General features: G+C 54.0%; 7 protein-coding genes across 7 annotated transcripts; 5 read left to right on the plus strand and 2 right to left on the minus strand.

Moving 5' to 3' along the window:
* Nucleotides 1-303: 303 nt before the first annotated feature.
* KVR01_010992 (endopolyphosphatase) lies at nucleotides 304-2,635 on the minus strand (the record flags this gene model as incomplete). Its single annotated transcript, XM_044790568.1, has 2 exons — nucleotides 304-2,363; nucleotides 2,416-2,635. 2 exons carry the CDS (start codon nucleotides 2,633-2,635, stop codon nucleotides 304-306), a joined length of 2,280 nt encoding a protein of 759 aa, XP_044640139.1.
* A 2,271-nt stretch (nucleotides 2,636-4,906) lies between these two features.
* On the plus strand, nucleotides 4,907-8,575 carry KVR01_010822 (uncharacterized protein; the record flags this gene model as incomplete). The annotated part of the gene is made up of 3 exons (XM_044791808.1): nucleotides 4,907-5,534; nucleotides 5,595-7,643; nucleotides 7,698-8,575. The coding sequence occupies 3 exons, from the start codon at nucleotides 4,907-4,909 to the stop codon at nucleotides 8,573-8,575; spliced, it is 3,555 nt and encodes a 1,184-aa protein (XP_044639969.1).
* A 539-nt stretch (nucleotides 8,576-9,114) lies between these two features.
* KVR01_011101 (retromer subunit PEP8) lies at nucleotides 9,115-10,331 on the minus strand (the record flags this gene model as incomplete). The annotated part of the gene is made up of 4 exons (XM_044781591.1): nucleotides 9,115-9,257; nucleotides 9,337-9,478; nucleotides 9,549-10,021; nucleotides 10,115-10,331. 4 exons carry the CDS (start codon nucleotides 10,329-10,331, stop codon nucleotides 9,115-9,117), a joined length of 975 nt encoding a protein of 324 aa, XP_044640248.1.
* Nucleotides 10,332-11,431: 1,100 nt separating this feature from the next.
* Nucleotides 11,432-13,766, plus strand: KVR01_010857 (uncharacterized protein). The gene is made up of 4 exons (XM_044790479.1): nucleotides 11,432-11,606; nucleotides 11,957-12,257; nucleotides 12,453-12,630; nucleotides 12,713-13,766. The coding sequence occupies exons 1-4, from the start codon at nucleotides 11,561-11,563 to the stop codon at nucleotides 12,767-12,769; spliced, it is 582 nt and encodes a 193-aa protein (XP_044640004.1). The 5' UTR covers nucleotides 11,432-11,560; the 3' UTR covers nucleotides 12,770-13,766.
* Nucleotides 13,767-14,511: 745 nt separating this feature from the next.
* Nucleotides 14,512-15,924, plus strand: KVR01_011049 (glycine decarboxylase subunit T; the record flags this gene model as incomplete). The annotated part of the gene is made up of 1 exon (XM_044783620.1): nucleotides 14,512-15,924. One exon carries the CDS (start codon nucleotides 14,512-14,514, stop codon nucleotides 15,922-15,924), a length of 1,413 nt encoding a protein of 470 aa, XP_044640196.1.
* Nucleotides 15,925-17,329: 1,405 nt separating this feature from the next.
* KVR01_010995 (uncharacterized protein) lies at nucleotides 17,330-18,769 on the plus strand (the record flags this gene model as incomplete). Its single annotated transcript, XM_044794869.1, has 1 exon — nucleotides 17,330-18,769. The coding sequence occupies one exon, from the start codon at nucleotides 17,330-17,332 to the stop codon at nucleotides 18,767-18,769; it is 1,440 nt and encodes a 479-aa protein (XP_044640142.1).
* Nucleotides 18,770-21,586: 2,817 nt separating this feature from the next.
* On the plus strand, nucleotides 21,587-24,299 carry KVR01_011010 (H(+)-transporting V1 sector ATPase subunit H). Its single transcript, XM_044790225.1, has 3 exons — nucleotides 21,587-22,118; nucleotides 22,199-22,730; nucleotides 22,813-24,299. Exons 1-3 carry the CDS (start codon nucleotides 21,824-21,826, stop codon nucleotides 23,432-23,434), a joined length of 1,449 nt encoding a protein of 482 aa, XP_044640157.1. The 5' UTR covers nucleotides 21,587-21,823; the 3' UTR covers nucleotides 23,435-24,299.
* The last annotated feature ends 1,473 nt before the right edge of the window (nucleotides 24,300-25,772 follow it).

Below are 25,772 nucleotides of genomic sequence, written 5' to 3' on the forward strand. Positions count from 1 at the left end.
CTTCCACGGGGCTCCCATCGCTAGGTTGCCCGCCCACAAGGCTGTAAAAGCCCCTCATGTCCCAGATAACTCACATTCCATGAATATCTACAGCTATGCCTGAATTGTGTTGAAATTCGTCATCTAGGCTCCCAGGCGCCCGCCCGCCCCGGTCCCCCACGGGGCTCGTTCACGAGTCTGACCCGTTGAACCGAGAAGCACATCCAAACGCCCATCCCAATGCTTGAAGAAACGCCATCGATGCTGTCATCCTTGCTCCGCGTGGGGCACCAAGGCCGCTGTTGTGCCGCCGGTACTCTCAATCTAGGAGAACTTGTCCTTCAGTTCGTCGTCATCAACCGTGCTGACAAATGCGTGCCTGAGGAAGTGAAGCCAGATCTTGTTGGGCTTCCTGCCCTTTTTCTTCTTCTTTTCCTTCTTCTTCCTCTTCTTCTCGGTTTCTACGCCACCGGGTTCAGGCCTGTCGGTGCCCTCTTCGTCATACTGTTCGGCCGAGTCGTGGCTGTCTTCATTGATGACAAGATCCCCACGCTCTTCAACATCAAAATCTTCCAGGTTGCCAGCGAGGTCGCCACCAGGCAGGAGCAGTTCAGTAGTCTTGGTCTTTGCAGTTTTGCCCATCCGGTACGCCAGCTCAACAAAACTCCTGACCGTCAGGTCGGTCAGGTTGTAGAGCTTGTCGTCGTACGTCGTGTACTCTATGTCAAACTGGAACTCCCGAGGCTTGGGTCTCTTGTTCTTTGGCACCTTGTTGCCGTGCTTGCCTTTGCGCCACTTTTCAATATCAACATCCTTGGACTGTGGCGCGATATCATTGTTGATATAAGTTAGGTTCGCGTAGTATTGCTTGTAGCCAGTGAGGGTCAGTGACTGTGGTGAGTACGCAGGTCCCGGGGGCGATGACTTGGAGGGGGGCTCAGGGACGACCAGGTTGGGGTCCTTGTGCTTCTTTCCCTTCTTTTTCTTTTTGTCGCCCTTTGGCCTCTTCGGCTTCTTGCCCTTGTATCTGCTCGTCTCAACATCATCGTCCAAACCGCGAAGTTCCAGCTCCGTGCCGGTCATGTCCTCCGGGTCATACTCATGGGGGGCCGTCGGTAATCTCTTGGTGTAGTCCGCCCATGTCACTGCGTCCTCAAGCCCGGTGATGTTGTAGTCGAACACTCGGAGTGTTGGGAAGTAGTTTGGCACGATGCTCGGGCTGACAAGGGCCAAGTGGTATCGCTCGGCCCATTCGCTGTCAAGCTTGCCCTTGCCCTTACCATTCTTGCCCTTCTTCTTCTTCTTCTTCTTCTCCTCCTCCTCCTCCTCCTCCTTCTTGTTGCTGTTCTTGTTGCTCCTGTTACTTTTCGATTCGAAGTCTAGAGTTTTAGGCCGGTTTGGGTTTGGTAGCTTGGCCCACCCCTCACGAAGTTCCTCGAGGTAATCGGTGGCTGACTGCAACGAGACCTCATCCTCGAGGTTCTCACGATCAGAAATGAGTTCATCTCCATCCTGGTCCCCATCCCCGCCCTCGATCTCATACTGGACCTCGGCGGGCCGAATGTCGATCTCGCTTGTGTCCATGAGGACAAAGTGGTCAATGTTCATGTGGCCGTAGAGACCACTGATGACAACGTCGCGGTACTGTTTCAGCCATAGGGTGTATTTCTGCCAGCAGGTCTCATCCCAGAGCATTTTGCTGTCGGTCCGAGCTGGTGGCACGTGGCCCATGAGGATAGCTTTCATGCCGCGATCCCGCATGAACTGCAGTTGAACCCTCAGCCACTCCATGTGCTTGAAGCCAGGCTCGGATGGCTTGACACAATCGTCAACGCCGGCATTCCTGTCGAAGAAGTACAGCGTGTTGAGGCTGAAGACTGCGAGCCTGTTCGGGATGACCTCGACGTAGAACCAGCCTCCAAACTCAAAGCTGTGGCGCTGCTCCTCGGGGATGAAGTGATGCCAGATGTCGGTGTAGTACCTCAGCCACTTGTTGGGCCCGGGCATGAGGACATTATGTGGCAGGATGTCATTGTTGCCAAAGGTGGGGATAACTGGCACGTTGACGCCGTTTTTGTCGTCGGAAAAGGTCTCGGCGAACTTGTTGGCCAGCAGGCGGTTCGTGCCGAGGACTTGAGCGGGCGACCTTGGTATGTCCTCGTCAGAATCGTGGCGGGCACTGTCGCCGGTCCAAATGACGAAATCGATCTCGTCGCGGAGTTTGGAGGTGACTATCCAGTCAAATGTGGCATTGACGAGGGATAGGGGAGTGTCGCAGTCCGAGGTCTCGGCGCCGTATGTTCCTGCAGGGCCCTTGCCACTATGGCAGGCACGGCCCTGAGCGGTGGAGGTGTGGACTTTGTAGAATTCGTCAGGGTGGAAGTCTAGAAGGCGATCAGTGTCAGGGCGGCAGTTCTTCAACTCTCGGGGACTTACCTGTGATGTGCAGGAACCGGCCATGCAGCTTTCTGGACTGGGCAGCCTTCGTCTCTTCTGTAATTGGCGGCGGCGGCGGCGGTGGTATGTCGCCCAGTGGGTGCTGCGCGAGTGCGCCAGCTGCAAGGGGCAGCTGAGGTGTTGCCGGGGCGGGCGCAGCGATGACGCCAGCGCACAGGTGTGTCAGGACTGGAACAAATAGCATGACGCCGTAGACCATTCTGGGGCTGTGACCTGGCGCGGAGGGAGGGCCCGAGGCAAGGTCGGAAGCGAGAGCAGAGTCGGAGTCAGGGCTCGTGAAAGGTACTTAGTATGTTCGAAAAAAAAAAGGTGGGGGGGAGAGATGCATAGGTGTTGTGGCTCCTAGGATTATGCCGAGCGAGACATCGCAGTGCTGGATGATGTATGATATACGGTGAGAAGAGGGTAGAATTAAAAATGATGCTGTCAGTAAGGCCGACCGAGGGCCACACAGTCAGTCGGTCAGAGGACCCTGTTAGACCTGGAGGAACTGAGGCGTGGTCGAGGAGAAGGCACGTCTTTTGAATGTGCCGGTCGAGACTCGGGCCACCAGCTGTTAGAGACAGGGACAAAATGAAGAAATCCCCCCTTCCCGAAAAAACCAAAAAAAGCCACCCAAAAGCCACCAAAAACCCGTGCGGGATGTGCTGTCCACTCGCAGCCTGACAGCCTAGTCGGTGGCCTACTTTGGTACCTGAATAAGGCTGGAGGAGGCTGCGAGGCCGAGACCCAAGACGGTGTGCGGACGGCAGTGACGGCAGCTTACAAGCGAGGTGATACGTCACTGGTGTGTGGTCAGGGCTTAGGGGATCCCGCCCGGCAGATCCAGCCAACCGCCCAAACCTTGGAAGTAGACGTCTCGGTCGAGGAGTCCAGATGGACGGCGATGTTTCGAGGTGAGAAAAGTCGCCCAACGAGCGAGCGAGAAGGAGGAAGGAATATGTATATATATATGTGTGTGTGTGTGTGTGTGTATGTATACATACACATGTATACACATACATATGGACAGACGACAGTCTGTGGAGAGGCAAAGAAATGTGGGGCAACAGAAAAAGAGGCAGACATGCACAAGCACGCACGCACCCCAAGGTACTACATAGTATTCCGCATACTCCGTATCGACCCAGATGCCCTGGCTGTCTGACCCAGTCATCCGGCTTCGAGGAACACGAAACTTGTTGACCGCGGATCGTGACTGACTGCGTGGCCAGCGTCCAGTCCCGGAGCCCCCGGTAGCTGGGTAGCTGGGTACCTACTACATACCTATGTAGTAGGTAGCTGCCACCTGGCCTCGTGCCGCACCGCGCTACCCGCAAGGCTGAACCACCCGCAACCACATACATCAGCACTGGGATTCCCTAGATCCCGTCTCGGGCCAATGCCCGTGGACCATTCCCACACGTGTTGGCATCCTCAACCTTGGCTCCAAACACGGCCAAGCTCTGCACGATTCGTATGCGAGAACCTGTGTGAGCACGCGACTGGAAGAAAAGAATGTTAGCGACAATGCGGTTGCGGCAGCCCAGCTGCCCAGCTGTCACGTCACGTCACACACTCCCGTCATTCCCCCCGTCATGTCATCCCCCGCCGCCCCACCTGGCTTGGTCCGTGCGTCATGCTTGCAGAAGGCTAAAAAATCCCTTCCAGTCCATCTCTCGACAACGGCTTTTCCTCTCCCTTGCCTCAACATTCATATGCAACCGCTTCATAGAACGCCCTGGCCCACACATATGGCTCGGTGTCTTTGCCCTCTTGGAAGGGGAGAGTTGCAAGATTGACACAGCCGTATGTTTGAGGGTGGTTGTAGCACTTTCGCAGTGACGACCTCCTATGGTTTTAAGCCGGCGACAGCACGTCTCATTAGTCCATCAGTTTTTTTTTTTTTTTTTTTGAGGGGGCGTGGTTGCGTCCTCTCGACCTTCCGACTCCTCACAGGCCGCTTCTCATGGCTGGGGTATGAGGACGCCAGCGGTGTGGTCACCCAAGTCTCGTCAGTCAGACGCCCAGCATCGTCAGTTGGCGAGGACCTCAGGACCCCAGGCACGAGGAGCAAGTCCATCTGTGGCTGCCAGCAATTGTAGATGTAGCATTTGGTCATGCCGTCCGGGCGGCAATTTGGATTCCAAGGGAGTGCTGCTGTGCTACGCACGTGCTGTACACAGTACACCTAGGCTAGGTGCTCCGTGCCCACAGGTACCTACCTATCTAGAAGCCCGGCTAGGCATCTACCTATTCAGATAGGTAGGCACCTGGCTGCAAGAGTTGCAGGGGTCGATGGTTGGCGGGCCCCGGCGGGCAGAAATTCTGCCAGCCTCAGCAGCACTAGAAACCGCGTCAACGCGCCGACACTTCGACACAGCTCCCACCCCAAGCAACCCCGGCCCTCTGTCGCCCGTCTGGACGTAGCCAGCCGCCCGTTGGACTCTGCTCTGCTTGGACTCTTCGAACGCAGGAGGCAGCTTTCATGATGGACCCCGAGCCGCCAATCCTCTACAAGGAGACTCGCGTCAGTCTGGAGCCTGCCTCCAACGCGTCCATCGTCCACATCAGGCTTCCTGCGCCTACCAGGTCCAGAGACCGCCGTTCCCTCGGGCCCGACAGGTATGGCGACGATGAGAGGGTATATCGCTCTAGGAACTTGGCAACCGCGGCATCCGTATACCACAGGAAGCACCACACCTCGCCCCGCAGCTTCCTCTGGCGCGTCCTCGAGGACGGCACCGTCCTGAGCATCCGTGCCGCCGACGTCTCCAAACAGCAGACCGCCCCCGACGCGAACCTCATCTTGCACCTGCGTTTCCCCAACCCCCTACGACCTTCATGCATCGCCCTTGCCGACGCTCCTGAGCACGACGCCCTTACCATCTTCGCCCTCGACCACACCAACCATCTCTTCACCATAGTCCTGCGGCCCGATCACTTCCGAAGGCGCTCCGCTACCGACAATGGGATTGGCGACGCCTGCAAGACCCATTTGGCCGGCACCTTCAGCTTCAAGCATCCCCACCGCCTGGCCGCCATCAGCGCCCACCAGGTGGTCGTCACCTTCCATGACGGCGGCCTGATCAGGTTCGACAGGGACCGCGCTCACAATGGTATGGCATCTCTTGTTGTAACACGGGCATCACCCCGGCTGACGTATCCCTCGAAACTAGTCAACGGCCAGCCATGGAAGGAGACCAACTTCAGTGCTCAGGGCTGGGCAACGAGCTTTCGCAGCCTTCTGCCCCTACCGTTCCAGGGCGGCCACACCATAAAGCACGGCAAGGCAAACATGGAACTAAGTGCCGCCACCTCCGTGGTCACAGACTCCTTGGGCGTGGACTACGCCCAGTTCCTGTTCTCGGTCTGTTTAGATCACCGTTTGCGCATCTGGAACGTCCGCTCAGGCGCCATCCTGTACACAGCGGACATGCTGGGCGTGGAGCGCAACCCGCAAGAGATTGGAAAGTGGATCATCGACCCGGGATGCCATAATCTAGTCCGCATTGTCGGTCAGGCTGAAGGCAGGCGTACCTTGGTGACTTACTCCCCGGTTGCCAACGAGTTCAAGTTTTGGAAGGTGGAGACCCAAGATGACACGACCATATTTGTCCATGACATGTTCCCGGACCAGCAACTCAGGCCCCCCGGTCTCTCCTCAGGAGATGTGTGGACCCTGGCGGACTTTGGTGTGGCGCAACCTACCGGCCAGGCCTTCCACCTCTGGATACTGACCAAGAACAACCTTACCTACCGAGTCCAAAAGCTCGAGTTTCGCGCCTCTGACTCCGAAGATGTCTGGATGTCCGGGTGGATGTCTGTCTACATCGATAACGAACAACCAACCGCCGAGTCATCGAACCCCGGCGACCCTACCGACGCCACGGAGAAGTGGCTCCAGACGTTGTTCTACCCCGGGCGATTCTCCAAGGCCACGCTCGAGGCTGCCCTCGCCATGTATGAGCGAGGGCTGGGGTCCAAGGAAGCCACCTCCCGGAATGGGAAGGGCCTGGTCGAGGCAGTATGCTCAGTTTTAGGCTCAGCAGCTACTCTTGACAGGCTTGCAAGCGGCGAGATGGACTTCGACCAGTTCCGATCACACAGTCAGGTCTCGTGGCGCCGATTCTATCGCCTGGTCTTGGAGCTGGACAAGCAACGTGGCGAGGCACTCTCACTGGCTCTCGACCACAACTCGGGCATGGCCTGGGTGCTTTGTGCTGACCTAGTCGCGGCTGTTCACCCCTGCTCAACTCTCGACCAGATTTACCACAAGTCCCAGGGCTCCATAGATATAAACAACGAGAATGTCGCGGCCCTAGTATCCGCTGGACTGGACCTTGTCGATGACTTCTCAGACAGTATTATGCAGCAAGCTGAGGCCGCCCTGCGGTTGGAGTTGTTCGAGGCGTCGCCGGACACGGATATGGAGAGGATACAGCGCTTTTTCGATCATTCAGCGTCATGGCGAGGGATCTCCGAAGAGGACGCCGCTCAAGTCGTCGAGAGCCTAGGGAGTGACTTCAGGATCGTCACACAGGAGCTGTACCGACAGCTCATTGATCTTTTCGCGGCAAACGAGGAGACTCGGTCGCGGGATGTGCGACATCCACTCACAGAATTCGGCAGGAAGGTTGTTGTCAAGTCGGTCCAGGAGACTGCACGGTTGCAGTGGCAGGTTCTGCTTAGCCAGCTGCTCCTCCTGGTTCACATGGAGTATGAGTATGATGAAGATCACGAAGAAAGCGCACTTCACTCCAGACTCGATGTCGGCTATGTCTACCGCCAGCTCATCGAAGCCCTGAAACGCCTCGATTTCCTCAGGTGGCTAGTCAAGACAGAGATCAGCGTTCCTGCTCTGAAACCGGAGCGATCTAACGGTTCGCCAACAGTTGCAAAACGGCCAGATGACACGCGGACAATCACCGTCTTCGAAGTCATTATCAGCCACTTGCTCGGGCTTGTGGATGTTGACGGTCAGCCTTTGGCATCAAGCCTGGCGGATGTAGTCATCGATATCTGTGCGCCAGACAGCGGCATTGAGCTGTCTCCGGAGCTGATACAGTGTTCACTGCTGAAGGCGGACCGGCCAGATTTAGCGCTAGAACTGACGAGGTTTTGTGGGCAAGACCCGTTCCCTGTCTACATCCAAGGCCGCGTCTTCTTGTCGCTCAAAGATTATACCGCGGCCGCACTCCACTTCACGAAAGCAGCGGTTGGAATGAGTAAGTCCTCCAGAGCCAGGCTGCGGGCAATCCCGCTCACTAACGCTCTATCAGGCGTCCCGATGAAGCATACAGAACGGCACACTGGTGGGCTGCTAGATGAGACCGAGAAGAATCTTCTGAACAGCGGTCTTGCCAACTACTACTCCCACATAGTCGCATTATATGACCGACACAAGGCATTTTCCTACGTCATTGACTTCGCCCGCCTCTCCCTACAGTTCGCCCAGGCCCCAGACGCCAAGGGGACGAGGGCTGAAATGCTCAGCCGCCTGTTCGCGGCATCGACATCTATCTCACGATTTGAGATGGCACACGCGACCCTTCTGTCCATGCCAGACCGCGCCCTGAAGCTGTCTTGCCTGAAGAGGCTCGTCGAGCGCATGTGCGAGACGGCCCAGACGTCAGAGCTGACCGCGCTTCCATTCTCAGGGATGCAAGAGGAGGTCGACTCCATACTACAGCAGAAATGCAGGAGCACAACGGACGTTGTCCGTGGGACCCCGTACCACCAGATACTGTACGCGTGGCGCATCACGCACAACGACTACCGTGGCGCCGCGGCCGTTCTCCACGACCGGTTGCAGAAGCTGCGCCAGGCAGGGGAGGGCGACAGCCTCAACGGCGGCGACGTGCTAGATACAGCGGTGACGAGACAGTTCCTGCTGCTGATCAATGCGCTGAGCTGCGTCGACCCCAAGCAAGCCTGGATCACTGTCGAGGAGGCACACTCGGCTGACCGCGTTGCGCAGGAAGGGGGAGCCGACCACACTGTGGCCGCCGCCACTAAGCCGAGGAGGAAAGTGGTCACTCTTTCGGACCTCAGAAGGCAATATCAGACCGAGCTGGACCGTATTGCGGCGATCCAGAATAACCAGTTTGGGTTCATGGCGGACGATGCGGACGATGATGTGATGGTCATTGATCAATGAGCGTACAAAAAGGCAGAACAGCTAGGTAGCAAAGACGAGATTCGGTGCGGACTCTGTATGATTATGAGGCACATGGGGCACAAGCACAGCACAACTGCATTTCGGGCCTGGGTGATGATGCCGAAAAGGCGGGCAGAAATGAATATCAGGAGCCGAGCCAACAAAAGGGCTCCGTGGCCATGAATGAGCTGATAGACAGTTGCATCGAGCGCGACAGTGACACCAAGTTCAGGGGCAGCATCCACGAACGGTCCACAAAACGGGAAGTGCACAGGAGGGAGAAAGCCCATGCCTCGTGTGGGTGGTTGCGCCTAGTTGCATCACGGTGCCAAGGGCCGGGAAGAGAAGGTTTTTACGGGCCAGGGCGCGAAGGCAAGGTGCTTGGTCGGAGTTGATGCAATATGGAAGAAAGAAGTCCCGTTGAACAAGACCTATCATAGTACGAGAACGCCGTGACAATGCTTTGAATGGGAACTAGATAGAATCATGAGCCGCCACACTCGGTGAGCGAGTCCCAAGTGCGGAGTACCCGCAAGGACTCATGCATGAGCCGCCGCGACCTTGCTCGCGTTCTCGGGGGGCGGCGCCGGTAGCGCTGTTCCCTCGGCGCTGCCGCCATTTGCGAGCTCGGGTGCCTGACGGTATAGTATTATTTCTGACTGTTTGAAATATCTCCGCGCATCTGGTAGCACGCGCGGGTCAGTCAGGGTCCCCGGAGCGGTGTGACTGATGGGGTTCTCCCGGGCACGATGGCGACTTACCCTCGTCAATGAGCACCAGACTCAGATAGTATCTAGTGGAGAACTTCTTGTTGACGTCGCGGAACGTTGGGGTCAGATCGAAGCCGCCCAGGAAAAGTCGGATCGGGATGGTCTCTCCTCTTGATGGCGAGCCGTCCATGATCTGTCCACGGCAGGACCCAATTAGCATACGCAGCGGGCGAAGGCCGTTGTCTGGCAGCAGCATCACTCACCTCGAAGCGCACCAGCGTCTCACTCTCGTTGTATTGGTTCGGCGCCGCGCCGGTGGTCTCGCGCCGGATAATGCTAAGCTCCATGTGCTTGATCTTCAGGCGGACTAGCAGGAAGTAGATCCTCCCGACTATGACGTCCTTCAAGTGGTACTTGCTCTTGGAGTACTCGAACTCGATGTGAAGGCAGTCCTCGATGCCGACGTCCATCTTGATGCTGCTGTTCATCTCGGGCGGGATGCGGTAAGAGTACACCCATATGTCTTTCTCGCGGATGACATCTGCCATGCGGCGGCTGACGGTGACGCGGACGAAGTAGCGCAGCTTGACGTTGATGCCGTTGTAGGACTCGTACTGTTTCTCGACATTCTTGAAATTAAAGTCGTAGGTCTGGGGGTGCTGGAGCTCGCCGGGCGCGGCCAGCTCCTGGACCAGGGAGAGAAATTCGTAGTGGTTCCCGCGGTCGAAGAACATTTCTGCAGCGCGACGGCGTCAGCAGGTGAGGCTCTTCCGAGGCGAGGACAAGCCCCCGAGTGCTCCTGTGCCTTCCAGGAGGCGGGCCAGCATACCTATCGTGCCGATGAATTGGACCTTGACGCCGGTGTGCTCCAGGCGCTTGCCGTCCTTTGGCCTGACTGTGACGGCGCCCTTGACCGACTCCCCGTCCATGTACAGCGGTGCCTTCTCGCGGCGGTTCTTGTCCAGCTTCACGTCGACCATGGCGCGCTCGTCGGCATCCTCCAGGACGACGTCGATGTCGACGGGCGTCGCGAAGAAGTACGACATGTTGCCGGCGCCCCGTGAGCTAGGCAGCTTGACTGACGCTGGGCTGGTCTGGCGGGAAGGCGTCGTGTGCGGAATGGGTCGGGAGCCTTGACGAGCGGCGGCGCGTCGACGCTGACGACGGTGACGCTGACGATGGTTGCGCTGAGGTCGGGGTGTTGAGAGGAGACGAGAGGTTGCGCGTGCGAGTGGCCGTGGCAGGGGAAGTGGGATGGGCCGTTGTCGTGGGCGAGTACGTGCAGATCGATCGCTCCTGGTAGGTAGCACGTAGGTAGCACGTAGGTACCTGATAGGTGCAGTGCACTGTTCCGTACTCCTCGGACGGACGAGGCGTCACTGCCGGCCGAGCTCCCCGCTGAAGACTGCCTAGGTACCTAGGTACCCAGGTCGGCACTCCGTACCTGCCCAGGGGCATAAGGGGAGCTCTTACACCGCGGCTGGAGAAGGGAACGAACGCATGGACCAACCAAGACAGACAAGCACGTCTGCATCACACATGCCCACATGAGAAGCCTGCGCGTTGTCTGCTATCTATCCTACACACGACACGAGAGGGGAGCCTTGCTACTGTGGCCGCGTCTCCAAGTCGAGGGCCACATGGCTCCAACGCGAGACGCAACTGCATGCCAGGGTCACTGAACGCCCAAACAGCCAGTCTCCACAATGCTCCATGTGCAAGCGTCAACGGCGGACGCCGATTAGGAGATGCAAGCTGCCCGAATGCCTCTCATCTATTAGAATTGGGCATCCTAGGTACCTAGGTAGATAGGTAAGGTAGGCAGGTGGTAGTGGTGTATGCCTTGGGTAAGCAGGGAAGCAGAACACATGCGCAGAACCATGCCTGCTTCCTGCCACAGATACCTGCTTACCTACCCACCACTGTAGGTAGAGTAGGTAGACTGCTACATAGTAGACACTCCCAAGGTCGTGCCAAGCAAGGGTGGGTGGGAAGGTGGGAGGCAGACCGGGCTGGCAGGCTGGCGGGACAGCCTCGAGCTGCTTATCGCTTATCGGGACCAGCCCGAGCCGCGCCAAGTGGGCCCCACACCAGCGGCGCAAAGTAATTCCAAGCTCCGGCCTGGGGCAAATCCCAGCAGGCGCACGAATTTCGCTTGGCCCAGTGGGTGTTTCTCAAAAGTTGCATTGCAGTCGGGAGAGAGAAGCTCGCGGCCCTTTGAAGATACCCTCATCGACAACCATCTCGCCACACCACCCCCGAACCGACCGGCAAGATGAAGTACATTCATTCCGAGGAGACGCTGGTGATCCCAGAGGGAGGTACGATTAACCTTCTGCGACGCCCCAACCCCAGCCAAAGCGAGCCAAAGCGAGCCAAAGCGAGCCGTCAGTTGCCAGGAAAGAGGAGGAAAACCCGACACACCGCGACGCCCGAGAAACAGACCGTTGGGACACGGGCATGCTAGCCCTCGGTGCTCTTGAACCCTTGCATGCGCGGACTGCTGTGATCTCCTCTGCTCACCCAAGCGGGAGCACACGGGGATGCGACACATCTGGGATCTGTTCCTGACAATTGACTGGCAGTCGCTGGTGCTGGCTGGGCGGGCGTACAATATGTATGGGTCGGGCTGTTGTATCAAATGCTGACGAGGTTTTGTCTCCACAAACAGTCAAGGTCCAGATCAAGGCCCGACAGATCACTGTCGAGGGACCCCGGGGCAAGCTGGTCAAGGACCTGTCCCACATCGCCGTCAGCTTCTCGACGCCCAAGAAGAACGTCATCGCCATCCACATCCACCATGGTGTCCGCAAGAACGTCGCCGCCCTCCGAACCGTCCGCACCCTCATCAACAACCTGATCATCGGTGTCACGAAAGGCTTCAAGTACAAGATGCGATACGTCTACGCCCATTTCCCCATCAACGTCAACCTGGACAAGAACTCGGACGGTGTCTATGAGGTCGAGATCCGGTACGTTTTCAAGCCAGACGCCATCAATTGACAGTGTGCTGCGCTGGAGGTCTCCCCCCTGGCGGAGAGAAGGCACCTCCGGCCCCCCGGGGGGGCTCGACCATGAGAATTCGGGACGCGGGCCACACGAGATGCCATCGCAGGCGACGTGGTGCAAACATGGAACATCGAGGCTGATTATCTCGGCTTGAACAGGAACTTCATCGGCGAGAAGCTCGTCCGCAGAGTCATCATGCAGTCCGGTGTCGATGTCGAGATCTCCAAGGCCCAGAAGGATGAGCTGGTTCTGTCCGGCAACTCCCTCGAGGCCGTCTCCCAGTCCGCCGCAGACATCCAGCAGATCTGCCGGGTGCGAAACAAGGATATCCGAAAGGTAAGATTCCGCCCTGGTGGGGGCCCTACTTGGATGGTGTTTATTTCAGAGGGTGATCGTGGTGGGCTGACCTTGTTGATAGTTCCTTGATGGTATGTACGTCTCGGAGAAGGGCAACGTTGTCGAGGACGCAGCGTAAATGGAGACCAGGGTCCTCGGTCTCGATTTCTTTGTGCTTTTCTGGGTTCACGGAGTGGCAAGGGGTTCATCAATTTGGGGCACATGCATGTCAAGTAGCATAACGCTACGGAATGGAAAAGAATCGGAAATTTGACGAATCGATGCTTTGCTCCTAGCCAGAATGATGGCGACCCAACGACTTGATTCCTCCCGAGCGGGACGTGACAGATCAAAGATGGGCGTGATTGGAGTGCTTTCAGAGATGGCATGGAACGGTGTGCTCTTGGTGCCTCTTGCCGATGACGAAGCCGCGAGCAGAACTAGAAAAATGCATGGTACCTCACCAATCAAGGCCTCGGGGCTGTCTGACAGGCATGTTGAGTGGGCTGGATCCTCGATGGTTGTCCACGGAGCTTTCGAGGTTTCGAGTTGAGCAGCTGGCATGACGTTGACAAGCAGCTGATGGGACCAAGTCCCGGAGACCACCGATTCGCATTCAAGACCCTGCCGCATGAGACGGGCCTACAGGTCCGGGCCAGTGGTTTTCATGGGGCTACGTTGGGCCGGATAGCCTCTACCTTTGTAAAGGGCCCGCACGGTCCCGGAGGGAGAACTGGGGCGTGGCGGGAAGCTGTAAATCTGTGAAAAGAGTCTGGCCCAGATGAGAACACATGAGATGCGTGTCACTTTTGTACGTGCCATTGAGCGGGGCTTGTCGTCTTTGTACCGGATCTCTCTGGTCGTCCAAGACAGGACATGTCTGAATATATGACAAGGGTTTTCGGGTCGGGCAACACGGTGAATGTTCGAATTCCTGTCGTCACTGCATGTATTGTTGAAGGCCACACACATCGAGTAGGGCCTTAGCAAAACTGGCTACTATACAGACCGCATAGAGTGCCTAAGGTAGGCAAGGTACCTACTATAGCGCTCCCCTAGGGGTTTTTAAATATAGTCTCTAGATTATCCCTTCTACTTTAAAATAGTACTTTAAATAGTCTTTAATACCTTAAAACTATTCCTTTATTAATACTTTTTAATAATAACTATAAGATATATTAGTATTTTTTTTAAAATTAAATTTTCTTTAAAACTAAAAGGTCCTTTAAAACTACCTTTTTTCTTTTAAAGGGCCTAAAGGACCTCTTCCCTTAAGGGGGGAAGGAACCCAACTAAGAGCTAGATAGATAAGTAAGCAAGTAGAGGGCTAGCTAAGGGTCTCTTCTAAAAGAAAATACTATAAGAGGAATAGAAGAGGAATTCTTTTTTAATTAATCTTTATATTAAAATAAAAGCTTAAAGTTTAAGGATTTTAAAGATTAAACTTTTTAAGACCTAATTTTCTTCCTAAAAACCTCTTTTTTACTTAAAAAGAATATTAAAGAAGGAAGGACCGTTAGGAGTTATAATCGTCACTAAATTATAATTAGGTGGAGATGATTTTTAAAAACCCTAGGGTGTACGGTACAATAGGTATCTAGACCTAGGTACCTAGGTACTTGCTTGAAAGGGCTGTGCGGGCTGTCTGGAAGGTGTTTGTCGGCCAGTTGGCCGTTATCGGCCGCGGGACGCCCGATTGCCCTGACTAGTATCAACAAGCCCGGGACGGCAAGCCTGTGATAGCCGGTGGCACACGAGTGTCGGGGGACCAGGCCATCTGGGCAGCTGGGCTGGGTTTTCGTCCTCTTTTGACTTTGTGTCTCCTTTCCTCCTCTCCTGCTTCCACTTTTCCCGATCCCACGAGCACGCCGAGCGCACAACATGAGGAGAACAGCATTGCTATTCAGGCCCCAGCCCGGCCTCGGGGCAAAGGCTGGCGTCAGCAACTCACCTTCAGTGTCGCGCCGCGCCCTGTCCTCATGCTCCTCCTCGTGGCGGCCCTCACCACCGCTGGCTAGCTCACCCCACAGATTGCATTCCGCAGCCACCAGGCCAAGGGAGAGCCTGGTCGCCCCGGGGCCCGGCCGCAGGGGCTACTCGTCCGAGCCTCCTCTTCAGAAGACCGCCCTGTACGATCTTCATGTGGCCCACGGCGCAAAGATGGTCCCCTTTGGCGGCTTCCAGATGCCCGTGCAGTACTCTGGCCTCTCCGTCTCCGAGTCACACAAGTTCACCCGCACCAACGCCTCGCTCTTCGATGTCTCGCACATGGTGCAGCGCATCTTTAGCGGGCCGGACGCGGCCGCCTTCCTGCAGACGGTCACACCCTCCAACCTTGAGGCCCTGCCGGTGAACAAGAGCACCCTCTCCGCTCTCCTACATCCCGAGACGGGCGGTATCGTCGACGACACCGTCATCACCAAGCTGGCAGCCGACCGCTTCTATGTCGTCACCAACGCCGCCTGCCGCGCCAAGGACGACGCCTACCTGGCCGCGCAGCTTGCATCCTTCCGGGGCAGCGTCCAGCACGAGAAACAGGACGACAAGGGGCTCATCGCGCTGCAGGGCCCGCTGAGCGCCGGAATCCTGGAGTCCGTCCTCGTGGACCCAGAGTCCGTGGCCCTGACGGGGCTGTACTTTGGCGGCTGTACTACGGCCAAGATCAAGCTGCTGGGCATGGATGTGTCCAGCCCCGTGCTGATCAGCCGTGGTGGCTACACCGGCGAGGATGGTTTCGAGATCTCGGTCCCTTCTGCCCAAGAGACCGTGGCTGTGGCCGAGGCGCTGCTGGCGGTGGGCCCGGAGAAGCTCCAGCTGGCCGGCCTGGGCGCCAGGGACAGCCTGAGGCTGGAGGCGGGCATGTGCCTGTACGGGCACGACCTGGATGACACAACCACCCCCGTCGAGGGAGGGCTGGGCTGGATCATACCAAAGGAGCGGAGGGGCGCCGAGGCGGGCTACCACGGCGCCGAGCTCATCTCAAAGCAGCTGGTGCTCAAGAGCAAGGGCGGCCGAGGTGTCGACCGGAGGAGGGTAGGGTTCGTGGTCGATGGCGCACCGGCGAGAGAGGGGGCAGAGATTGTGAGCAAGGAGGGCGACAAGATCGGCCAGGTCACGAGCGGGTGCCCCAGCCCCACGCTTGGCAAGAACATCGCAATGGGGTATATCAAGGACGGATTCCACAAGTCGGGCACGGAGGTTGATGTTGTCATCAGAGGCAGAAGGCGCAAGGCCACGGTGACCAAGATGCCATTTGTGGAGACAAAGTATTGGAAGGGCACGGCTCCCGCGTAGAGACGAGCTTACTCGGCCCTGTGGGACAAGGTCGACGGCGGCCGAGGTACGGGGCAAGCCTCTGGACCAAACCAGAGCTGAGCAGAGCAGCAAAGCAGCAAAACCTCTCAACTACCTAGGAACTCACCCGAGCCCCGGGACACCGACAGCGGCTGTCCTCAGTGCTGAAGTTGTCGCTCCCTGGGAGAGTGCCCCCCCCCCCCTCGCGCTGAAAGCTGGCGGTGGGGAGTGCTCGTAGAGAACGTAATGTATGCCTCTGGGGCGCATTGTCATGTGGAGCTGTCCTTTGACTGCACAGATGCTGTGGCGGAATAGCGGACAGCTGGATATAACTCACACGATGGCATCGGCGACACTGGGCTGGAGCAGTGAGCACCCGGGTCGTGGCTACAAGCGCTTTCTAAGGTTTCGCTCTGGAGCGAGCACACCTCAAGTATCTAGGTACCTAGGTACCTAGGTACTTACTGCTTACCTACTAGACTAGTCTATGTAGTAGACAGTAGGTAGGCTGAGCGACCCCTGTCACCCGAGGTTATTGCCCAGGCAGTGGGGGTGGCAGCTCCCTGGTTGGCGGGACAGCAGGCTCATTGTGTGGGCTAGCTGTATGGGCTAGCTGTATGGGCTAGCTGTATGGGCTAGCGGTGGTGTTTGATTGTGCAGCGGCTATATCATCGTCGTCTACTGTGTATCTGTGCCTGTGGTGGGGTGCCCTGCCCCGTGACGAAAGAGCCGTCGGTGGGTGCTGGAAATGGGCGAGGTTGGGGACTGGGGCCGAGGTGGCTGGTAAACAAGCTCCCATCCCACTTTGGCTCACACCCCAGCTTTGACATGGCTTCCTTCCTATGCGCCTGCTTGTCATTACCCTGCTCTCCTGCCTGCCCGCCTGCCTGAGTACCTCCTAGGTAGGCAGGAGTACTGGAATCGTTCGGAATCCCTACCTGCGACTTTGCCAGCCATCCTAATAAAAGTCCTTGGCCCTAGATACGGAGTACACACACACCATACGGACAATACCCGGCCATTTCCTCGCCCTTCTCCTCTTCCTCGCCCGTCTTCTGCCTCTCTACACCTCCCCGGGCAATCTCACAGACACCTGCAAACCCAAAATCATCATCCGACGCCTCGACTTGCCCCAGCTTCATTCCTGCCCCAAGCCCCGTTCTCTCCTCGTGGGTTCCAAGACACGGCACGGCACGGCTCGAAGCCTCTCCCCCACAGGCATTGGCCAGCTCTCACTGCTGACTGCACATTCCTGGGCTCAATCACCCGCTGTCGTTGGAGGCGTGAGGTGCCACCACCAAGGAGGGGCTGCCCATCTGCAGCGCTCTTTTGCCTCTAAGCAAGCCCTCGACGGCCACGGCCACGGCCACGGCGACAATCTCGGCCAGCCATCATTATCATCATCATGGTCTCCTCAGCTCACCGGCGGCCCCGTCTGCTGCTGCCCTCCAACATATCATTACGAAGCCTACTGCTGTGTCTGAGCGCATCGTCGCAGCTCGCGCATGCCGGCCCGTACCCGAGGGATGACCTGCATGATGTCCTGGGCTCCGGGTTCCTGGTTGACCGCAGCTGCGCGACATACTGCGGCGTGGACAACCAGTATTGCTGCGCTCAAGGGCAAGCCTGCACCACCAATGCAGGAATCGCAGGGTGCACCGACACCGCCCTGGGCGGTGGCTTTGGTATATACACCACCACCTGGACCGAGACGGACACATACACCAGCACCATCTCGAGTTACTACCCTGCAACAACAGGAGACAACGGTGCCGATTGTGTGCCTCCGGCCGGCTCGGGCCAGATCGCATGCGGCCCCATCTGCTGTGCGAGCTGGCAGTACTGCGCCTCCAACGGCCAGTGTGGTGGGGGCCCCGGCCCCACCACCACTGAAGCCGCCGGAGGCGGCGGCGGCGGCGGCGGCGTCTTTCCGACCACCATCACCACGGGTGGGACCACCATTACCACCCAGTATAGCGCGCCATACAGGGTGACTAGCGGCACGACCGGGACCGGCACGACCACCTCCACAGGGACCATGGAGAGCGCGACGGCCACGGGCAGTGGCAATGGCACTGCCGTGACCACCGGTGGGGATGGGCTGAGCGGCGGTGCTATCGCCGGCATAGTCATTGGTGTCATCGCCGGCGTCGTCATACTACTCGCCATCTGTGCGTGCTGTATAATGCGTGGCCTGTGGCACGGCCTGCTGGCCATCTTCGGCCTTGGCCCCGGGCGCAAGAGGAAGTCTCGCAGCCGCGACCGCGAGACCATCATTGTCGAAGAGGAGCGCTATAGGCGCGGTGGCAGCGCCGCGGCCCATTCCAGGCGGGACACACATGGCGGCTGGTTCGCAGCACGGCCGCCGAGGTCAGCGGCGGACAGCCGGCGTGCGTCTGGTGTATCAGAGAAGAGGAGAGAATCAAGCAATGCTGGATGGTGGGGAGCCGGCGCCCTGGGCACGTTGGGCCTGTTGCTGGGCCTTCGACGAGACAAGAAGCGCAAGGAGCAGGCGAAGCGGACGTCACGGCCGAGAAGCGACGTGAGCAGTAGCTACTGGTCGCACTCGTACACGGCCAGCAGCCCCAGTGAGTTCTCTTCAGACTACACTTACTCCAGCGTTTACACGCGGCCTCCGCAATCCCATGCTCCGGTTCAGGCCCACCGGGGCCCTCCTACTGTGTACTCGGCATCGGGTGCCGGTAGGGAGAGGGATGACTATTTCAAATCTAACGTGCCACCCGATTATGCAGGCTCCGCGAGCTCTGGTGGCAGGACACGAGATACACGCCGCAGTCGCCGGACGGAAACCACACGCATCTCGCGTGCTCCGTCCAGGCGATGATGAAAGGAAACAGCGGTCGCCTTCTGGGGCTGCCCCATGTTCCAAACCTGTCCAGACAAATCAAAAGTCGTGTATCTCCTGTTTTCTTTGTCAACAGCCACCAATAGCGTCCGTCCTCTCCTCCCGGGAGCGACCCGAACCTCTTGCCAGAGAGGCACTACCACCGCAAAGCCCCATGAACCCCCCAAATGTACAAAACACGAGATCAAATACCCCAACCCCACGAAGAAGAAAGTCGCCCGCCTGATGGCTGCCAACATCCGCAAAGCTTTGCATGTATTAGGCCCAGGCCGCTTGTCAGGTCAGCGACCTGGAGTTCGTCGTATAATAACACTAATCTTCGACCATCTTCCACCCCCCCTCAATCAAACAAGCCTGCTTGCATGCCTTTCTTCTTCTTCTCTGATTGGGCTTCCCTTTGAGAATACTGCTCGGCGTGCGCGGAAGGAACGAGGAGGATAAATACAGCGAAGGAGATATTGGACCACTTCTCCCTTTCCACGTCGGTATAAGAGACGAGATATGAGGGCGGGTTGGCGGGATGACGAATGACGAGATGAAAGGAAAAGAATCATGAAGGAATGTTCATGATGAGATCAGACCGGTCGGGTCGCAGAGTATGGTTGGAAGTAGCGAGGAGTAGAGCTTACGGACGATTTGTCCAGGTAGGATCTGTGAAAGGAGAAACATGATAAGGGACGATATTCTATAGTGAAGCAACTTGGGACCAGGTTGTGCGACAAGACATTTGGATACCCGTAAAGTTAATAGATGAATAATAAGATATAATTTAGAAGAATAATAAATAAATACACCCAAGCTCTAATAGGAGCTTTATAATAATATACTTATTATTTTTATTTTTATTTATTATAAATTAAATAAAGAATAAAAATTTATATAACTTTAATTAAAAGGTATATACTCTCTTTATTATTTAATTAATTAGAGTATAAAGCTTTAAAGTCTTTATAACTTTAATAAATAAGGTGTCTTTATAATTAAGGGACTATAAATAGGGTAAGTTAGTCTTTTAGGAACTTAAGTTATATTTATTAGCTCTATTTATAGCTCTCCACTATACTTCACACTTTAAGGTTCGCTCTCTTTACCTTAGTTAGTTTTTTAAAAAGAAGTTATCTTATATTCTATACTTTTTAGTTAGTAGATAAGTATATATCTTTTAATTAAAGGTATATAAATTTCTATTCTTATTAAATATAAAGTTATTTAAAAGTATATAAAGATAATTAAATATAAATAATATAAATATTTTTTAAAGTTTATATAAAGTTTTTATTAATTTAAATAAATAATAATATTTATATATAAATTAATTTAATTAATAAATTTAAATAATTAAATATAAATAATTAATTTTAATTTATTATAATTATTATAAAATTAATAATTATAATTAATTAATTATATTAATATTATAAAAACTATTAATATTAATATTAATTTATTAATAATATTATAATAATTATAATAATTATAAATATTTAAATTTATAATTATATAAAAATAAATAATATATTTTTAAATATTTAAAAATTATAATTTTTATTTAAAATTTTAAATTTAATTTTATTTAAAAGATATATTAAATAAATTTATATAAGAATTAATTTAAAATTAAAATTAATTTAAATTTTAAAAATAATTTAAAAAAATAATTAAAAATTATAATTATAATATTTTTAATTTTATATTTTAAAAATTAATTTTAATATATTTATATATATATAATATATTTTAATTTTATTATATAATTAATATAATAAAATATAAATTATTCATATTTTTAATTTTATTATTAAATTAAAATAAATAGTTAAAGTTTTAAGAAAATAAAATATAATATATTTTTAAAAATTAATTTAATTAAGTTTATTATATAAAATCTTTTATAATAACTTTATAATTATTTATAATATTATTTATTATTAAAAATACCTTTTATATTAATATATTAAACTATATTTAATTTATTTAAGTTAATATTATTAATTTATTAAAGGTTAAAGTTATTATAAACTATAAACTATTTAATCTTAACGTTATTAAGTATTATATATAAGATCGCTATATAACTTAAGCCTTCTATAAATATAAGTTAGCTAAAATAAGTAAAGATAAAAGCTATTATTCCCTTAAAAGTTCTAGCTCTACTTTATAAGTAAACACCTATTAAGTAAAACTACTTAAAAGTAGTCACTTAACCTATTATATAACCTATTAAATTAAGAGATAACCTTTAAATAAAGTAATTATACTTTATTACTATATATAATATTTAAGTTTATAATTCTAATAGTCTATAAATAGAAGAAAAAATGACTATTAATAATTAAATTTATAATTATATAAAAATAGATCTTTATTTTAAAGAAAAGTTATTATTATTTAAAATAATTAATATATTTTTAAAAAAATTAAGAAATTATATATCTAATTTAAAGTATATTAAAATCTATAAGAATCTTAAACTTAAATTTAAGAAATATAAAGCTTTAACTTACTTAGAGATAAAAAGAATAAAAAAACTTAAAGAAAAGCTTAAATTAAACTAGATTAAGTTATAATATAATAAAATAGTTAAATAAAAATTAATTAGAATTTTATAATTATAGATCTTTTAACCTTATATCTGGAAGGGATATAATAAAATATATTATATATTAATAAATTTATATTAAAATAATAAACTACTTTAGAGTAGGGAAAACTTAGGGATGCTTATAGGCTGTAGGTAGCCTGGTAGCTTGACATGAGGTGGAGAAGGAGCGCCCGCCAAGCTCAATGTATGGTGCGTGTGCAGTTCAAGGCAGCTAGCTGATGACCCATGCCATTTCGTAATCATTCTCCCCAGCTTCTCGACCACGACCTCGACCACGGCCTCGATTAAGAAGCCTGTTGTGACGGTGCACCGTTTCTTTCAGCAACCAGCGAGAGCGCCACAGCTCATTTTTTGCCTTGTTCCTTTTCCCGGTTCCTATTTCCTGCTGCAAACCTCCAACCAACGACTCTACTCACCAAACCCGAGGAAACATGTCGCTGGACCCACCAACATACCTTGCCTCTCTGCAGAACAACATCCGTCAACGGCCGATCCCCTGGGAGGGTGCAGTGCGGGCTGGTACCCTGACGGAGAACCAATTGGCCAAGATCAAGGCCGTCGAGCGGGCGAAGAAGGACGCACGCACGCAAACTGTTCAGGGCGATCTAGATGGATATCGCATACTGTTTGTCGGCGAGGAGGGCAAGCCCAGTGTCCTGGAGCTTGCGCGCAAGAGGACAGAGGTCGTACAGTACATCTTGGTCCTTCTGAGCGACCTCCTCGACAGTACGTTGGACCTGGATCACCTGACAGCGGCCCTCACAACGGCCTGGGCATTGCTGAAGCCGCTAACTGGTTGCTCACAGGCGTCCCCCCTCTGTCGAAAGTGCTTTTCAAGAACGGTGACCCATACAAGCACTTCCTCCCGCTGCTCGCACACTCCTCCAGCTCCGACGACCCCATACCCCTCCTCACCTCCACCGTCCTGACCAGCCTGATGGCCAGCTCTCGAGACGAGTCCGCGGCTACTGTCAACAAGGCCCTGCCACACCTTTTCAGCTACCTGTCCTCCCTGACCAAGAGCTCGGACGCCGGGCTGCAGGACATTGGCGTGCTCGAATACTCCTCCTTGCTCTACGGGAGTGCGTGCAGGAGGCAGTTCTGGGCCCAGCGGAGCGAGACTGTTGCCCCGCTGGTAGAGATCCTACAGAAAGCATGTGGTGTCTCCAATGGTGATGTATCTGCGACCCTGTGGATGGGCACTACAGGCGTTTCCAGGACCACCGAGTCTGACGGCTCGTTGGGTGGTGGTGTTGGCCTGCAGCTGCTCTACCACGTGCTGCTTGTTCTCTGGCAGCTGAGCTTCGAGGGCGAGGAGGTTGGAGATGAGCTGAACGAGTAAGTCACGGCCGCCCATACTAGACATTCCTGTCTGCCCCGGGTGATGACGTCCTGGAAAGGCTGTGCTGACACGTGACAGCGAGTATGACATGGTCCTTCTCTACACACAGCTCCTTCGCCTGTCACCCAAGGAAAAGACGACGCGTCTCCTTGTCTCCACACTCTACAACCTGCTACGCACCAACCAGAAGACCCTCCTCCCACAGGCGGTGCTGGTGCGCCTGCCCGCGCTGTTGCAGAACCTCAGCACGCGCCACCTGACAGACCCGGACCTCCAGGAGGAGCTGGCGGCGCTCAAGGAGATGCTGGAGGAGTACACCAAGACCAAGACGACGTTCGACGAGTACGTGGCCGAGGTGCAGTCAGGCCACCTGAGGTGGTCTCCGCCGCACAAGAGCACGGTGTTCTGGGCAGAGAACGCGCGCAAGATCATCGACTACGAGAATGGGGAATTGCTCAAGAAGCTGGCCGATATCATGACCAAGCCGTGGGACAACGACAAGGCCGTCCTGGCCATTGCCTGCAACGACGTTGGCAACCTCGTCCGTGAGGTACCCGAGCGGCGCGGCACGCTGGAGAAGCTCGGCCTCAAGACGAGGGTCATGCAGCTCATGGGCGAAGCGGACGAGAACGTGAGGTGGGAGAGCCTGAGGGCGTTGGGCGGGTGGCTCAAGTATAGTTTTGAGAACAACGACAAGTAAGGGTCGGCGCCAACGGCGATTATGCCGTTGGGGGATGGCAGGTGGAGGACGGGTAGCATATGAGAAATTGTACGAAGCATGGCATTTGTGCTCTGTTCTTGTTTATCCAGTGCCGCCAGTGGGCCGTTTTTGACAACGACTCACTTCCATGGAACAGAATCACGGAGGACATTTCCGTGTCTCGTGCATGCCAGGTGCAATGGTGACCCCCCTTGAGGGCTAGGACGTTGCCTGCCAGCTTCCATGATTGTACCTGCACAGGTAACCTTCTGGCATTCGGACTGGTGTCAGGTTCAGCTTACCCTCAAAAGTCAAACCAGGACAGCCAATCTCAATCTTGCACGGGTGGTTGTTGCCTGCGCCGTCACAGTGATGATCTGTGCAACACATGACGTGTTGTTGGCCATGCACTCGGTGGGAGACGAGCAGATGAATAGATCAAAAGTGGTATTGCCTGCTCCTGAATTCGCGCCGGCGAAGCAGTCCTGAAATCTGAAGGCGGAGGTCAAAATAGTCTCCCAAGATGGCCCCTATATGAGGAGAATCCCATAGGAGTGCTTAGAATCATGCAGACTGAGGTTCAGCTCTATTATGGCCGTACACGGGGACCATTGGCACGTCTCTATCTATTGCTCGCAAGAATAGACCGCTCGACCAAAGGACCATTTCCTCAAGAGACTTCAGGACCAGTGTTCCCGCCCCACCTGCCCACCAGCACAACACATCTCTTGTTATTGTGTCAAGGACTTCTTCAATGGCCTAATTTGAGCGAATCCATGAGTCCGATTCGAGGTGGCATCCTTGCGGAGGATGACGGGTTGGAGTGATGGCTGGACGGCCCTGGCGGCCACCATTCTCCCGCCACCACATTGTCGTTTTTGGAAGTCTCAGCAAGTCTGATGCCATCATCATTTGCCCACGAATCCTCTTGCAGGGTTCCATGGTCCCAGGGCACTGCCTCATCCTCCCGTCTCCCCTGCGTCAAGCTGGCATCCCCTGCCTGACCGCGGCACGCGCGGGCAGCCTCAACCGCAACAACCCAAGCCATATCTCGGTGCGCCTAACTCGCGCCTATTGGGAGCCTTTTTATCCTGTTGCCTGGAAACGCCCTTTCCGTAACCCCTTGCCGCGGTAAATCCTGCTGAGACGCCTGGGCCCCTGTGCGCAAGCGTGCGGATTACATATGTATCCAGGTACGAGTGGTTTGCGCGGGCCCAGGTGGCGGTCGCGTCAACGGCCGCTGTCTCTAACGCCTGGCAGGGCAGCGTAGCTCTGCGGGCTCGAATCATTGCCATGCGGCTGCAACATATTGCACTGTGTGACAGGCTATGGGCCGACCACGGGCATAGGGCCGCGGTTCACACCGAGCACGAGGTTCGCGAGAGCCGCCCTTTTGGGCATACAGAGTCTCGCCAGAACTGGTCATGCAGAGACCTCGAGAGCAAGTTGTGCACAAGATACATGTCCTCCTGAAGAGCCAAGGCACTCTGTTATGAAACAGACCCTGCTCATGCCCGTGGCACTTCGACCTTTCCTCCACGGCCAATGGTCGTCCGAGATCGAATCTGTCTGGCCTAGGCCATGGTGGGCCGGATCTGGCCTCGAGCCCGGGCTTTGGCGGCCAGGGTACGGGAGGGAGAAATCATATCGAGGGTGGGGGGAGCGTGAATTCGAACGCAGCATCAGAGTTCTGTCGTCCGCGTCGTCTTTGTACTCCGTGTGCGGAAATAGTCCTGTGACCCAAGATCCCGCATGCCTAGTCGTGATGACCATTCGCGGCTGCTCGAGGTGGCCAAGCAGGGGTGCCTAGGGGACCTCACTCTCCGCCTGCCACGCTTGATTACCGAGAGATGCCTGGCTGGGCTCTCAGCCAGGATCCAGCACAACGGGTAACTTGCAGGGCGCCAAACTGGCAAGAGGCTCGGTGGTGAGAGGAGGGGGGCCGGTGGTCTCGTGGCGTCGCGGGCGATATTCGGTGTCCCAGACAATCACTCTGAGATATGACATCTCACCGAGGCAGATAACGTCGTACCTGACCGGTTTCCATCTTTAGCAACAGAGACGCCAAAAAGAAAACGGTGGTCGAACCGAACATGATCCGGTTACCCCTTCACGAGGGCCCCATGCCGGTCCTACAGCGCAGAGTGATCACCGTATGCCGTGATTCTCCAGCAACTGCTCCTCAGGCATATCAGATGTATCTCCATAATCACAACGACCAATGGGTATAATTCCATGGGAACAGAGTGCAGGCCCCTCTGGGCCGCGGCTCATCCTGCCCATCCATCGCAGACCCTGCGTTGATTTTCACAATAGCTTTGCTCATCTTGTGCCGCTT

The sequence above is a fragment of the Diaporthe batatas genome (genome assembly GCF_019321695.1).
Source record: "Diaporthe batatas strain CRI 302-4 chromosome Unknown Contig00014, whole genome shotgun sequence".
NCBI lineage: Eukaryota > Fungi > Ascomycota > Sordariomycetes > Diaporthales > Diaporthaceae > Diaporthe > Diaporthe batatas.

Bases quoted from the DNA above. Each gene is read 5' to 3' on its own strand.
- KVR01_010857 (XM_044790479.1), top strand. From the start codon at position 11,561: ATGAAGTACATTCATTCCGAGGAGACGCTGGTGATCCCAGAGGGAG. The intron at 12,258-12,452 runs GTACGTTTTCAA...CGGCTTGAACAG, and splicing joins GTCTATGAGGTCGAGATCCG to GAACTTCATCGGCGAGAAGC. The intron at 12,631-12,712 runs GTAAGATTCCGC...CCTTGTTGATAG, and splicing joins GAAACAAGGATATCCGAAAG to TTCCTTGATGGTATGTACGT.
- KVR01_011010 (XM_044790225.1), top strand. From the start codon at position 21,824: ATGTCGCTGGACCCACCAACATACCTTGCCTCTCTGCAGAACAACATC. The intron at 22,119-22,198 runs GTACGTTGGACC...GGTTGCTCACAG, and splicing joins TCTGAGCGACCTCCTCGACA to GCGTCCCCCCTCTGTCGAAA. The intron at 22,731-22,812 runs GTAAGTCACGGC...GACACGTGACAG, and splicing joins GTTGGAGATGAGCTGAACGA to CGAGTATGACATGGTCCTTC.